Here is a 15,645-nt window from a genome sequence, read left to right as displayed (position 1 = left end):
TTTTTTTACAAACCCCCCCCCCCCCCCAAAATTGCTGCTTTTTGTATTGTCAGGTTTTCATCAAGAATACAATATTAGGTTGTATTTATTTCACAGAACAAAGCCAGCAAAATCACAGTGTATTATTTTACAGAAACAAGCGAAGAGCAGAGTTTATTGGGAAAGCTAAGGCTAGTGGTCCATACTGGACATCCAGTAGTTCATGAGTCTGCTCCTCACTTCCAAGAGTGAATCAAATGGTTTTAAATAAAAATGTAAATATTAACATTAGAGTGTAATTTATTCTGATAAAAAGCCCCCATAATAATGTAGTGCCTACATGCACAGCATTAAATTACTTGTACTAGGCCCCATATTGAACAGGACCCCCACCAACCATTTTAAAAATGAAAAATCAACAGTACAGTGCAATTATTTTGCATAAAAAGTCCCCAAAATATCTGTGCAGTACATGTACCAGGACCCCCACTAGCCAGTTTAAAATCTAGAAATCAACGTTAAAGTATAATTACTGAACAGAAAAAAGCCCCCAAAGTATTGTAGTGCCTATGTTTGCGTAACTTGTACTAGATCTCATTTTAAATAGAACACCCACCGCCATGTTAAAATTAAGAAAATCAATATTACGTTGCAATTATTTCACAGAAAAAGTTCCCAAAATAGTATAGTGCCTACCCACACAGTATTGAATCACTTGTACTAGGCCCCTTTATAACAGAACACCCACCAGCCATTTTGAATCTAGAACTTAATAGACAAGTATAATTATTTAGCAGACAATGCCCCGAAAAGTACAGGCAGTGTTTTTCAACCTCCCCTTTTTTAAATAAAGGAAAAAATATGAATATGTGCAATTAAAAAAAATATCTCTGGAAACACACTAGGGGAACAATTTACAAACAACATACATGCTGTGAATTTCTGTGAACATTCATTCTGTGTGAATAGAATTTCCTTAGTATATTTTCTTTTCAGGCCGAATGTAATGTAATACCCCATTATGGCCACTAAATGTGGCTGTAATATGTAAAAATGTATCAAACTTTTAAAACCATAACCAAAGTAGCAACATTTACTTAATATTATACTGTACAATTAAACATATCAGGGCTATCTTGCACATTAAAGGTAATCTGGCAGTCATACAGTGAAGAGGGCGGCACAGAGGAATTGAGGGTGATTTGTATATCATGCAGGGCGACAGCGTGAGAGGGGTAAAACACTGGAGGACTCTCTGATTTTTAGGGTGACTTGACATGGCTGAGATTTGATGATGTGCTGCTTGCTGTTCGCCTTGACATGAGAAAGCAAAACCCTGAATGTACCAAGATAGCCACCTTCACACTTAGACCCAGTGCAGAACAAGGCATGGTAAGTCAGTAATGGGGGAAGATGAGCTGCAGGGAGACCAAGACAATACTGCCTCTCTGCCTAACTTTTTTTGGGCACAGCTTCCCGAGTTCACTTCCACCTTAAGGTTATGTGATGATTGCACTGGCTTTTTTTAGCCCCTTTTCCCTTAATTTCAACTGATTATCCTGCTAGTAACACATTTTTTCGTCCTAGGGTGATAACACTAATTTACTGAATATTATTATATTTATGGAGGCGCACCATTGTCAGGAAGTGTGTTAGGAAATGCAGCAATTGAATTCTGAAATTTCCGATGTTCATACTTGTTCAGGTTCGGAAACTCAGAAAGTACTGAAATCATTAAATAAACCATCATTTGTAGAAGGAAGGGTCACAAGTGGCACCCTTCTTTCTTCTTTTCTGCACAGATTTCCTTTAATTGTGGAATGTATTTATGCATTTTGGTAAAGCTTTATAAACCAGTGCTGCTTTTGATCTGATGAACAGAGTGCATGTCTTGAAAGATTGCAATGAAACAGAATCTGTAAGGGGAAATAAAAAAATCGCATTCAGTACTCAACTGCTTTCTACAAGTTTAATAATAAAGCTACACTAGTTATATTCCATCCCTGGGAAAAGCCTGGAGTAAGAGGGTGCTGCAGCAACAACCAACTGTTTAATTGGTATCAACATAGAAGAGAATATGGGGGTGATTTACTAACCTAAACACACGCACGCACCAGGTGCGTGTGATTTTCATCACATATTCCACTAATGCCATATATGGAAAAATCATGCACATGATGCATATATAATGCTGCTTCACAGTTTAGACAAAAATGGTTTGCTCATGCATTTACATTTCTGCATTCATCAACGCAAGCAACACAACATAGAGCTAATTTACACAACATCACCTTGCAATTCATGCTTGGCTTTGCACAACACACCTGCTGGGTGTGTACACACTACAAAGGTGTTTAGATTCCACCCATAGATCATGCTGGGAGGGAACACACTACAGAGGTGTATACATGTTCGTGGTGTGTTTATAAAGTTAGTAAATCAACCCCTATATGTCACGGCACAACATCAATGCATATCATATAGTCCAGATATAGATTAAAACAATCATATCACAGTGCAATTAGTGCTAATGCAACAATTCAGGGTTGTGCAGGACCCCTTTGTCAGACATGTGATGACACATACCTGATAAAAGAGTCCTGTGCAGCCCCAAAACATTGCACTAGTAGTACCACAAGCTATATTTCACTCTATCTCTATTGGTTATACCACAAAAACAATATATGAACATATGATTACCTGGACTTGTTCCCTGTCACTTCCCTTTGTTTTCACCCCATCCTTTCCTTTTCCTCCTTTCTTACTATGTGTGGTCCTTCACTTTGTGCCAGTTAGACCAGCACGAGAGTCACATCTACTGAGAGAAAGCGACTATACCTTTTATTGATGATGACATAGTTCTACACTGAGAAATTGTTCTTGCGATTTTTCTCCTCTATAAATTCTTTCTCATCTTCCTACTACATGAACGTCAATTAATACCTGTGAATATGTATTATCTGATAACTGTTTTACTCACTATACAGGTGTTCATGTCTTTGAAAATGGTGAATAAAAAGATATTTGACAAAATTGTCTTTCATACCTTTATATTCCTTCTTTCAGCGGGCTGGGCCATAGATCTGTTATTAACAAAGATTTTCAAACCATCGTATTACATGTTAAAGCTTTTAGTGGAATTATGTAATTATTTAGCATAATAACCTTATGGGAAAATGTATCAGTTTTGTCACACCATCAGCATCTTTAAAACTGTTGCACCCCTGATTTCTACTGCATATACTGACAGATTTATTATCCTAGTTTACGTTTCATTCCTAAATGCCTTCATAAGGAGAATTGTCTCAAAATTGCCTCTAAATTGTCCCGGTCCCTATATTGTTTCTAAACTGTCGCAGGCTTGTATGGAACCTCCAGGGTGACATCTGAATAGCTGACTTGAGGCTATGAAGCTGAATTATCTTATCAATGGAAGGGCTTTTAATGTCGCAAGTGCTGGACGCAATTACTGTGCAGTTGAGAAATTATGTGAAATGTCGCAAAAAATGTGCAGTGAGTTGCAAACATGATTATGTCACAAGAACACTTTGAAAAAGGTCCCAAACAGAGATAAAACTTTGCGGTTTGTTCATTAATGAACAGATATTCTGCGCTGATGGAGGAAAGAAAGTAAAGGCAAAAACCGGGTTTGCGGTTTGTTAGCATGACATTTTGGTCTTTGCATCAACATATTTTGTCACAAACGTGTTTATAAATTCCCCGCTATGTATCTTTGAATTTCTGTCCATGTAGACAAAGCACGTTCTGGCAGGGAAGGAGACCTGATCTTTCTCTCATACAGTTTAGTAACACTTACAGGTCTTGTTAATCCCCCACCTGAGCAGTTAAATTAGAAGCAGCACAGTGATAATCTAATTTCTCTGTCACTCTATTCTCTCATGTTAGCATTCTCTTTGCATTGCATCTCAACTGACTGGCTCCTGGCACTGCTTTTCCATCTCTCAGTCTGAGCAGAAACTACAGTTAAGGATGTACAATTGAATACAGAGCGGCATTCATTTGTGCCTTTGAGTTGAGCTTTAAGCAGCCCTGGGCATTTGAAGGTTGTTAAAAGACTGACTGCTATTTGTTTCTGAAAGGATGGGAAGCCTAAAGAAAGTGGCAACTGATATTAAAAAGAAAAGGATACTTCAAATGATAGAGTTATGCCAAGGAGAAATCTTCAAGTGCGCTAGAATGCAGAGCAGTAATACAAGAGCGTCATTAGATGTTGTACTGTTATTCTTTTAGAAAGCAATGTGTATATTTAGAGCTAGATTTAAGCATCAAGGCAGCACATTTTCTGAAGCACTGGGCTTTTGTCATCTGCAGCGCCACTTTATTGCCATAGGCCCACAGCTGCACGAACCATCAAACAGCATGAACTGTTTTTTCCCAGTAAACCATGACTAACACCACTGATGGTAATGCATGGCGCTTGTCCATTTGTTCTGCATAGGACTAAAGATGGCAAAAATAGAGCCAGATGCTCTATTAGCATACGCTGTAATAAGCAAGCATGAGCAAGCATACAAACGGCTGGAATTAAATAATAAAACAATCGTGTCGTACAGCACATGTGTAAATAAACCTGTATGACCTACTGCAAACGCTGCATGTAACAGTCTCGAGCAATTCTGCAGATTTACATAATTGCTATTAATTACTAGAGTAAGCAAGCTGTGAAAGCAGCACATTTTAAGAGTGAGTGAACCAGCGACAACACAAAGAACAGGACAAGGAATGCGAAGGGGGCCAAAAACATATAGAGGTGATGAGAGCAGATGGCTGGGAGGATGCTGGTTTGAAATAAAAAAGGGAAAGTGGACATGAACAGCCAGGATTCAGAAATGTGCAATTCCAGCTGCTTTCAGGATAACAACCTCTAAATGGAATTCTTTGTGTTTGATCATATCAGGGAAACCATATCTGAAAAGGGAAGGGTGCTTGTTTGTGGAAATTCTAGTAAATAAGAGCTATAGCAAGGGGGGATAAGATAATGCAGAACAAAAGTGACTCGGACTAACATGAAGAATGGCTGAGATGGGAGACATTAAATGTACATGGCAATGAATGAGAAGCTAAAGGATTGGGAGCAATGGAAGAATCACATGTTCTTTATCTGGAAATAAAATATTTGTTAGAGCAACGAATGATGATCGGATGCAGGAAGTTGGGGGCAGGGGGAATAACGATGTAATTAATTTATAAAACAGTTGTAGATAGGATGTGAATGTTAATGAAATTGGGTGGGTGGAGGAGGAATGAAGTCATGTGACATAAGGCAATCAATATGCTGAGACAGACACCGTGAGTGGTGAATGGTAAATGGTGTAGGTTCTAGTGTTAAAAGCTGGCAACATTTTTAAAACTAAAATTAAAACTTATTTAAAAAATGTTGAGTTGTTTTTGTTTTTTTGGATAGAGTGAGCAAAAGTTTGTGAGTATTTTTTTCATAGTTGTCAGTGTCCCTGTTGGAAGTGAGAAAAATCACTTCCAAATGGGCACAAGCAGCAGTAAAAATACTTCCCTAGCCTATAAACAACCAGAATAAAACGTTTAGCCGAAGTTCTACTTTAAGAAAAGTTTTTGTTGCCCATGGAAAGATTGGACCTTTTGCCCATTCCACTTCTTTTTGTTTTTTCTCTCTCTATTTCACAACCTTTTTTCTGTTACCCCCTTTCATTCTTGCCTCTCCCTTACTTGCCCCACCTTCCCTCCCACCGTCCTCCCTTCCCCTGATGATTTATCTCCACCCCTTATTCTCATCATTTTATTCCCCACCTACACTCCCTATGCCATGCCTTGACTACCTACTTCTTCCTCCCTGTTTGTTGCCCCTAGAGCCCTACAAGGTTTAGTCTGCCCTAAATTAGTGCCAGCAGCATGTAGACACACACCTCTATTATTTTCACTTCATTTACTGTTTTACCTGTTTGACACAATTCAGTTCTGCATAACTGTATGACCACAGGACCCATTCATGGTATAACACTACCCCTGTTATAAAAGGAAACTAAACATCCAAGCTTTTTTTTGCATTCAATTCAGAAACCCCACTGTAATAAACCTAATATATATGATATATATGATAATTATGAGTTAGACCGGTCATTATAGGAAAACTAAAAGCTAAAGCTTTTAATATAACCCCCATCTTTCTGAAAGGAGAAGAGAGAAAACTTCCAGCACAATGTATTTAGACAATGGACACACTTCTGCCACACCCCCACAACCATTAAGAATGTATATGCCAAAAATGACCGGTTAAACCCAGAATTGTCTTTTTCTACCATTACTTTTCCATTATACTTGTATAAGACACAAGATAAAGGTTTTAGTATATAATAGCACTCTTGGTAGTTAAATAGAACCTTTTCATAGATATCTGTACATCAGACCAAAAAGAAGGACAAATGAGGAGGAAAGCGGGACAGTGGGATTTGCTCTTAAAGGTGGGTGCTGAAATGACTGTGAACGGTGCCACTGAAATCTATGAAGAGGCAAGATGTTACCAGCACATATTGTCACATTGATTGCAACGTTTTGGGGCAATGCAGGATCCCCTTCATTAGGCCTCATATTGGGCCTGATGAAGGGGATCCTGCATGGCACCAAAATATCACTATCAATGTGACAATATGCGTCAATAAAAGACATTTGATATTTCCGCAATCAGCCGCACAAAACCGGTGTTCATAAAATCCAAATTTATTGTTGTAAATTCCAAGACCCAAACTACAGCATACATTTAGGGAAATAATTATTTGATCCCCGGCAGATTTTGTAAGTTTGCCCACTCACAAAGAAATTAAAGGTCTGTATTTTTTTAAATCATTGGTGTATTTTAAATGATAGAGACAGAATATCATCCAAAAAATCCAGAAAAAAACACATGATACAAATGTCATGTCTTTTTTCTGGATTTTTGGTTGATATCTTGTCTCTATCATTTAAAATACACCTATGATAAAAATACAGACCTTTAATTTCTTTGTAAGTGGGCAAACATAGAAAATCTGCAGGGAATCAAATAATTATTTTTCTCAATGTATATACACAATCTGTCTTACAAATATACATTTAATACGCAACAGAGGACTCCCAGAGCACTCTGGGCTAGCTTAAGAGAGCTCAATGGCCGGCCGCTCGGCCAGCTTCGTCTTTCAGCACGGCTCAGCGCTCGACTGAGCCGCTCGGCCGTGATCGGGTGTGTTCGCCGGAATACTCGGCTGGGATCGGTTAGGTTCGCCGGGTTGCTCGTCTAAGATCGGGTGTGTTCGCCGGAATGCTCGGCTGATGTCTCGGTCGTTGGGTTCGGCTAATGGTTCGGCTGCTTTCGCGGGCTGTACGGGCTTTTGTGAATAGCCCGTACAGCACCCCCTCGGTTCTCCTGAACCGAAGGGGTCCTGGTGCCGAAGCTAGCCGAAGGATCGGCCGAAGCTACGGCCAGATCCTTCGGCAGCTTTGTGAATAGACCCCTTAGTCTCATTTTGTCTTAGTGAACGTTATTCTGAGCAGTCCAGTAAGGAATGCATCACTGCTGAAGAGCCATCTACTTCTGAGTGTAGACAACTGGCTTTAGACAAAAAGTAAGAGCCTTGGAAAAGTTAAAAGGAGCCTATAGTTCCACCTGCTGGCTCAAAAGAAAAATTTTAAATTATTAATATGCAAAATTTGGTATTTACCTGGCTAAATAAAAGTTGGATTTTTAAAATGTATTTTCTATCAGTGTTGACCTAAATAAATAAAGACGACATACTTTTAAATATAATGAACAAGGATGCAGACAGGAATGAGAGGACCACTGCAATCACGTGTCTCTAAATCATAGTCTAGGCTTCGTATTTAACACATATATGAAATAGAAAGGTGTGTGCTGAATGCAGTCATGCATTCATATGCTTTCTTTTTTATATGCTAACAAAAAAATAACATATGGTGGTTCACTCGCTAAAGCCTATTTCATCAGTAAAAATATGACATTTAATACATTCCAAAATGACACATGATGACGAGAGCAGATGTCACTTCCAGGGCTGCCAGAGCTCTCCCGCAAGAAAGAACCCCAAGGATCAGCCCTGCTGAGGTCAGTGTAACGAGAAGTAAATCAGACTCCACATCTCTGAATCCGTAAGGACAAAACCCTAAGACAGCCTCCAAGGTACCGATGTGAAATGTCTGCTTCTCTGAGACATGAGAAGGACAGAATTCATTACACCCCCATTTTATACCGTCTCTGAGCAAGCATCAGTCTGGCAGTGAAGCATGATGTGTCTCACTGTAAAAAGGGATCTCAAGACATCAAAGGAAGGTTTAAAAAGAAGCTTTCACTACAAAGAATATATAGGTAAGAAGCCTTGTAAAATCTCATCTGCAATTCTAGGTTCCCTAAACACTCAGAGCCTGGCATCAGCCGCCCTATCAAAGACGTCTTTTCAAATGATGATATTGTAGAAATGTTATCTAAATATACGTCTTGAAATACTTCCATATTTACACACAGATGGGACTCTTCACCTTCCTCGTCAAGGTGAAACCCGAGATGCTAATTTTTAAAGCAAAATACTCTTCCCTATTGTCGGAAAACTAAAAAAAATAATGATTCTGAAAAATATTTGCATAACCAATTTACATGTTATAAGCTTGCAAAATAAGATGAGAAAATATTTGTTGATAAATCTAATTTGGAGGGAAAAAAATGATTAGTGAAGTAATTCGAGAATGCCACCCAATGGATATGTGGAAAAGAATTGTACAATATGAAAAGTCACAAGGACCTTTTGTGAAGTTTTGTGTACATCAGGCTATCAAATCTGATTGTTTCCCATAGGCTACATAGACATTTTACTTTGAGATATGAAGCACTCAGTGTACCACATCACTAGTGGCCTACTGGCACTTGCACAACAACATCTCCAGCTATTACCTCAGTGTATTGTACAGTCTTAATAGATCAAGATGACACCTACCAGTGACTTCCAGTGGCACAGCGTCTTGCTCATCTTCAATGCCCAAAACAATCTCACAGCGGTACATCCCTGAGTCACTGGCACGAGCATTGGACAAAACCAGTGTGGCATTGTAGCGGTTGTGGGGGTATGCAGGCAGAGATACTCTTCCCTCGTAACCACGAGCGACTTTTACCACATTCTCACGGGCCACCAAGACAGCTATTTCCTTCTGTCCTTTATCGGGCTGAAGTTTGCTCCATTTAATGCGTGGTGATTCTGAGGTAACATTGAAAGCCTGTGGGGTTTGGGAGGGGCGTACGACAAAAAGGCAAGGGAGGGCCACAGACTGGGCCAGTCCACATTGCACAAGGCCATGTTGATGTCTCTGGATATGCAGAGGCTTTACATTCTCGTCAGCATCTAGGAAGAAAGAATATTCAGAGTTATATATGTCAATATATGAATGTGATCAGTTATACGTTAATATCCTCATAATTAAATGATTCTGCTTAGCCACAGGGTGCTGATTTACAAATGAGTAGTCAAGTGCCATTGACTACAAAACCACTTTTCCTGTGACATTATACAATTGCGTTTACATTTCAAACATATAAAAACAAGCATCTCGTTTCCATTAATGCTATTGTAGAAAGTAACAAGCTATAAAGGAGTTATGGACAGTATTAGGGATGCACCGATACCACTTTTTAAAGACCGAGTACGAGTACCGATACTTTTTTTCAAGTACTCACCGATACCAATTACCGATACTTTTTCTTAAAGGGGCAGGTCACATTTTTTCTAAAGCAATACAAAATAATGATTTTAGGTCAGTTTCTTCATATTAAGGCTTGTATCCCCATAGTGGGGAAAATAGATGAGCACATGTCCAGACTCAATATTCCTGACTGGTGAGGAAGCCTGCCATCATCCAATCGGCCAATCAGCGGGAGAAGAGGTCAGAATGGAGCAGATGACTGAGGACTTGGAGGAGGAGTTCGCAGCCATCTTGTTTCATTGACGACGCGATAGAGGTCCTGTGTGCGACGGTTTCGGGTCCCTGAAGATGGCGGACGCGGCACAGGTACTAGTTTTTTGTATCGGAGTATTTGTACGAGTACTCATGCAAATACTCGGTATTACCGCCGATATCGATGCTTGTATCGGTATCGGTGCATCCCTAGACAGTTTGATAAGCTTAGTTTAGGACACAATTTCTGATTGACAATTACTGGCTTGATGTGGATTTACGCATAAGATCAATAGAAACATACAGTGAGCACACATAAATCACTGACTAGAAGTTTAAAATGGAAAACAAAAATTATTTTAATTTTTTTGAAGAGAGTGGAGGTGGGTTCATTAGGTTTTTTGTATGTGTCTTCACTAGAAAGGAGCTCCCTCACTTCATGTCAAGTTGACATTGACAGAAACGTAATTTGTCATAACTGAAGGTGAGGGGAAATATCCCAGTGACAAATATCCTTTTTGGGAGATTTCCTCTAATTTCTTGTTCTGTCACCAAGACTCTTGTGAGAGGAGATTTCCCCAAGAGAAAAGTGGACATCAATGAATACCCAACAGAGGTTCTTTCTCTTTTCAAGTTTTTTAAAAACAAAACATCATCAACTTTTGCTGGAGATCCTATTATTAAAAGAAAGTAAAAGGCATGGGATACAAAAAAATTACATTACAGCCCAGGTCACTAAGTAAGTCTTTACATTTAAGCCAGTACATATTTAGAGATAACTTCTGCTCGGCCCTGAGAATTAAGAGCTGGGTGGCATCTGGTGTTTTTATATATCAAGTTTTTTCAAACCTCTAGCTGGCCAATTAGGAAGCCAGGCGGCAAGTCATTACCCGCCCCCTGGCTTCCTGGTCAGAAAGCCGGCACCATGCTTCCCTGATAATTGGGAAATCAGGTGGCTAGTCATTACACGCAGCCTGGCTTCCTTAAAGGGACTTTCGGTATCGCTGTTCGGCTATTCACTTCAGGCTTGTACGGCTGATTTTAGGTGTACACCGACTAAAATCAGCCGTACATCGGCTTGCTGCGGCTGGCTTTGGGTCGGCCAAACTTGCTCAGCATCGAGCAGAGTAAACCTTCGGGTTGGCCAAAGGTGCTCGATCGAGCACAGTAAACCTTTCTGGGAGAAAGTGTTTCTCTCCAGGGCTGCCGGGAGCCGTATTAGACTCCTAGAGCGTCTGTGAGAGTAATGACAGATGGCATCCCTGGTTACCTGGTAGCCAGTGATGCTGATCTCTCTGCAAGTGGCCGAAGCCAGCCGTGAGATGACCCAGCTGTCAGAAGCAGGTTGTTCGGCCAGCTTCGACTTTCCCCTCGGCTCAGTCGACTGAGCCGCTCGGCCAACTTCGGGAGCTGTAGGGCTATAATGAATAGCCCGTACACCAGCCCTTCGGTTCTACTGAACCGAAGGGGTCCTGGGCCCGAAGCTAGCCGAAGGATCAGCCGAAGCTATGGCTAGATCCTTTGGCAGCTTAGTGAATAGACCCCTTAGTCTTAGACAGCTCCCAGAAAGCTAGCATGCACTATAAAATCTTAGCACCCTACAATGCTCTGTAAGCTCTATACAGTCACTATACAGGGCCTATATAAACTTTGACTGGAAGACAGAACTTAACAATTTACACCGCAAGATGTTGTGCTGAAAGGGTATGTATGGTCAAAAACCAAAAAATAAATATGTATTTCTATGGTGACGTTCCATAATTTCTATCCCATTCCTAATAACCATATCCATCTAGAAGTTTGTAAACGTATGCATTATAGAAGTCCATAAGATGTTCTTCCTCAATGCACTGACACAATTTCACTCAGCCTTGTGAGTATAACATTTTTTTTCTGTTACTGCTCTCACAGAGCCTGCCTTCTGAATGACAACTCAACGTCTGAACAATGTAACATACTCATTGCTTGCTGAAGGTAATGCATGATTGGATATGTAGTCTGAAGAAATGGAGAACGCATCACATCAAGTGGCACGGAAAGAGATGTAAAGCACACTGGGAATTCAGGAGATTGTTGAAGGTGATGGGCAGACAAAAGGCAGCACTCACTACATAAAAGGATATTTTTAAGCAAGCATTGATTGCATTATCAAAAACAACTCTAGTATGTATTCCTAGCTGATGTTATAACACATGCTGGGACTTTACAGCTCCTTTAACTATGAGGAACAATCCAATAATAGCAGAAGAACAAGGAGAGCCCCACTTTTGCCCTTTTGTCGTAGTTCTAACTGACTCTTCTAGTACTCTGTGACCCCTTTTTTTCCACTGATAGCACCCTCTTCATTCTAGCAGACACAAGTCCATAAGGTCTGCGCAAAGCTAACAATTTCAGGTCTGGAGCATGCCACACGACACTAACTAATGCAGGCTGCTCCTGATCACAGCTGAGATTAGAACCAATTTAAGGCCTGTCAAAGAAGGTAGCCATCCTGCAAGAATTTATCATCTCTCCTGCCAGTGATAAGAATAATCAGGGCCAGCTGTGCCCTAAAGCTTGGATTATATATTTATATATATATATATACAGTATATATATACACAGTATATGTACTGTGCATGTCTTTGTGTGTGTGAATGTCACCGTTCTGGGCCTGACTATTTTTCCAGGCTATGAATATACTTGGAGCCTGAGCAAAGTATCAGAGGCATCCCCAGAGGCTCATTCTCCCCATCAGGAAATGTAGAGAATTGCTTACATTACAGTTCTTTGTTTAACTCTCTCGCTCTCTTTCTATTGCATGTTTTCACCTGCTATCCTCCCTGCTCTCTGTGGATCATTTGCTCATGTCATGTTCTTCTGTTTTCACCTTATCACCTCATGTTTCTATATCTGATGTGTGTCTTACACATTTCTTCCTCTTCTGGAGTGCTGATATTTATCAGTCCATGTTTAAAATTGTCTGTGATGCTGGGGAAAGAAAAGATGGTGTGCTGACTGTCCATAAAGCAACAAGGTAACACATGTATTAAAAGAATCTGCTGCCTTGCACATTGTTCATTAATGATGCCAAGCAATTATTATGTAATAGTCATACAGCAGCTCAGCAATCTAAAACTTTTAAGAGGTGAGTCTAAATATAACTATCACATTGTTCTGGGACGCTAAATGTCAATGTGTATTTGTACTGGGGACACTGATATTAGGTCTGAACTGAAAAGCTCAAACAGCTTTTATTTTAATTGAGGGTACTGATAATGAAATACAGCTCTTTTGGGAATGTTGAATGTATTAGCAAAAATAACGGCAAACTTAAAAGTGGAGTTCACCACTTTAACGGTGCTATCAAGGCATATTAAAAAAACACAGGCTAATGTAGTTCTGTATTCATCAATGCATTACATTTATTTTGTTAAATGCAAGTCATGTGTTCATCCTTTATTTGACTTAGCCCCTGTACAACAGAGCTCAGACTGGGGGAGGGAGGGGCAGCAGTAGGAGCCAATAAGAATTTCTGCTGTACTCATGTGCCAACATGGAACATGCTTATAGAAGGTGAGAGAGGGGTGAAAGAGAGTTGAGCTCACCATTCTGCAATCTTTCTCTCTTCAGTTACAGGTTGGTACTTAGCTTCAGCAGAGAAAAATCAGGTCTTCAGCTTTGCCATACAGGGTTGTGTGGCAAAGGTGTGTGCATCTCAGAAATGGATGGACAGAAATACAAATTTAGTCGGCAAACATCTCCCATATACAGTACTGTAGGTAAAAAGTTTTAGGCAGGTGTAAAAGAATGCTGTAAAGTATGAATGCTTTCAGAAATAAAAGTGTTAATAGTTTATTTTTTTTATCAATTAACAAAGTGGAAAGTAAATTAAGAGAAATCCAAATCAATATTTGGGGTGACCACCCTTTGCCTTCAAAACAGCATCAATTCTTCTAGGTACACTTGTACACAGTTTTGGAATGGACTCGTCAGGTAGGTTGTTCCAAACATCTTGGAGAACTAAGCACTGATCTTCTGTGGATGTAGGCTGCCTCTAATCCTTCAGTCTCTTCATGTAATCCCAGACAGTAGGGATGCACCGATACTAGTATCGATATCGGTGCCGATACCGAGCATTTGGGCGAGTACTCATACTCGCCCAAATGCTCCGATACCTAGCCCGATACTTCGGTATCAGGAAGCCAGGCAGAGCGTCATTACACGCTGCCAGGTTTCCTGATTGGCCAGGAAGCGGCTCCATGCTCTCTCGTCACTTGTGATGTGTAATGACGCGCTGCCCAGCTTCCTGATTAGTCGGGAAGCTGGCCAATCAGGAAGCCGGGCGCCGTGTAATGACGCAGCGCCCGGCATTCTGATTGGCTGGGAAGCCATGTTAAGATCGGGGCTCTGTGGGGGCCAAACCATCACTTCCAGGACTCCTTGTTTTTCTTTACGCTGAAGATAGTTCTTAATGACATGGGCTGTATGTTTGGGGTCATTGTCCTGCTGCAGAATAAATTTGGAGCCAATCACATGCCTCCCTGATGGTATAGCATGATGGCTACGTGTTCCCACTGCTGATCGCTCCTCCTCTCTCTCTAAAGGCGGAAGTGATGTGTATTACATCACTTCCGCCTTTAGCTATAATTTCTGTGGTGGCAATAGCCAGAGAAGAAGCTGGTGAAGCAGATCTCATTGCTTCATTAGCTTCCCAAGGTGACATTAGGGGTCTTAGAGACCCCTGATGTCTCCATAAAGATGACCTGTCATTGTATATTGGCTACTGTATATTGGATTTTTAGCCCCCTATGTGATAGAAAGTGTAAAAAAAAAAAAAGTTTAACAAAAAAAATTCAAGACCCATATTAAAAAAAAAACACCACAAAATTCTTTTTTTTTTGCACGCACTTATAAACGTAAATACTCGCCGGGTGGGCTTTCGTGTGAAGATAACTATTACGGCACACATGTTACATATAGTTGCGAAGCAATAATTTTAGGGCCATTAACACTAAATTGATGTAAAAGCTTTTAAACTGGTAGTTTTTTGCGATTTTGTGGGCGCACACCATTTTAAAGCTTGACATGTTTGGTGTCTATTTAACCGACGTGACCCCATCTTTTATATTTTACCAAAAAATTGAGTACTGATAAATGTTTTATAACATAGGGAAAAGTTGTTGTTTTTTCAATCATTTCTGTACTTTTTTCATTATATAGTAAAAATAAAAACCCCAGTGGTGATTAAATACCACCAAAAGAAGGTTCTATCTGTCCCTAACAAATGGTATAAAATTAATTTCAGCACAGCGTTGCATGACGGAATAAATGTCAGTCAAAGTACCACAGCGCTTGGCGGATTAGAGGGGCATCGTTGACTCTTCTCTGCATTTATACAAAGCAGCCTACCTTAGCAGGGGATGCCCGAGGAAGTTTGATAAGGTCTGGGGATGTTGAATTAATTTAGTTTGAGATGCCAGTAGAGAATAGTGTTGAGATGATATATACTCATCGCTACTCAGACTTTTTCCCCTTTGTTTATTTTTCATCACTGATATCCCTCATGTTGGCATTTGGCCGTGCATCCGGCTACACTGACGATCCTCTGGATCCGCTGTCCTCATGAGGTTCCTGAATCGTTCCTTTCATCTCTTTACTATGGGTTGGGGAATGACAGTGTACCCTTGCACTCTGTGGATACTGAGCCATTTTTCCTTGTGATCTTATGTTGCCTCGGGGCTCGATCTGGCACACACTTCT

The 15,645-nt window shown here is 40.3% G+C and overlaps 1 protein-coding gene across 1 annotated transcript in view; it reads right to left on the bottom strand.

Annotated features, from left to right (window-relative positions):
* NCAN (neurocan) overlaps positions 1-15,645 on the bottom strand; it is a 107,366-nt gene that overhangs the window by 66,982 nt on the left and 24,739 nt on the right. Inside the window, exon 4 of the mRNA XM_018565916.1 lies at positions 8,952-9,353. Coding sequence (XP_018421418.1) covers positions 8,952-9,353 — 402 coding nt within the window. The remainder of the gene's footprint in view (positions 1-8,951; positions 9,354-15,645) is intronic.

Source organism: Nanorana parkeri, unplaced genomic scaffold (assembly GCF_000935625.1).
Source record: "Nanorana parkeri isolate BGI_ZX_2015 unplaced genomic scaffold, ASM93562v1 scaffold900, whole genome shotgun sequence".
Classification (NCBI taxonomy): Eukaryota; Metazoa; Chordata; class Amphibia; order Anura; family Dicroglossidae; genus Nanorana; species Nanorana parkeri.
This window is presented reverse-complemented; position numbering and strand designations above follow the sequence as displayed.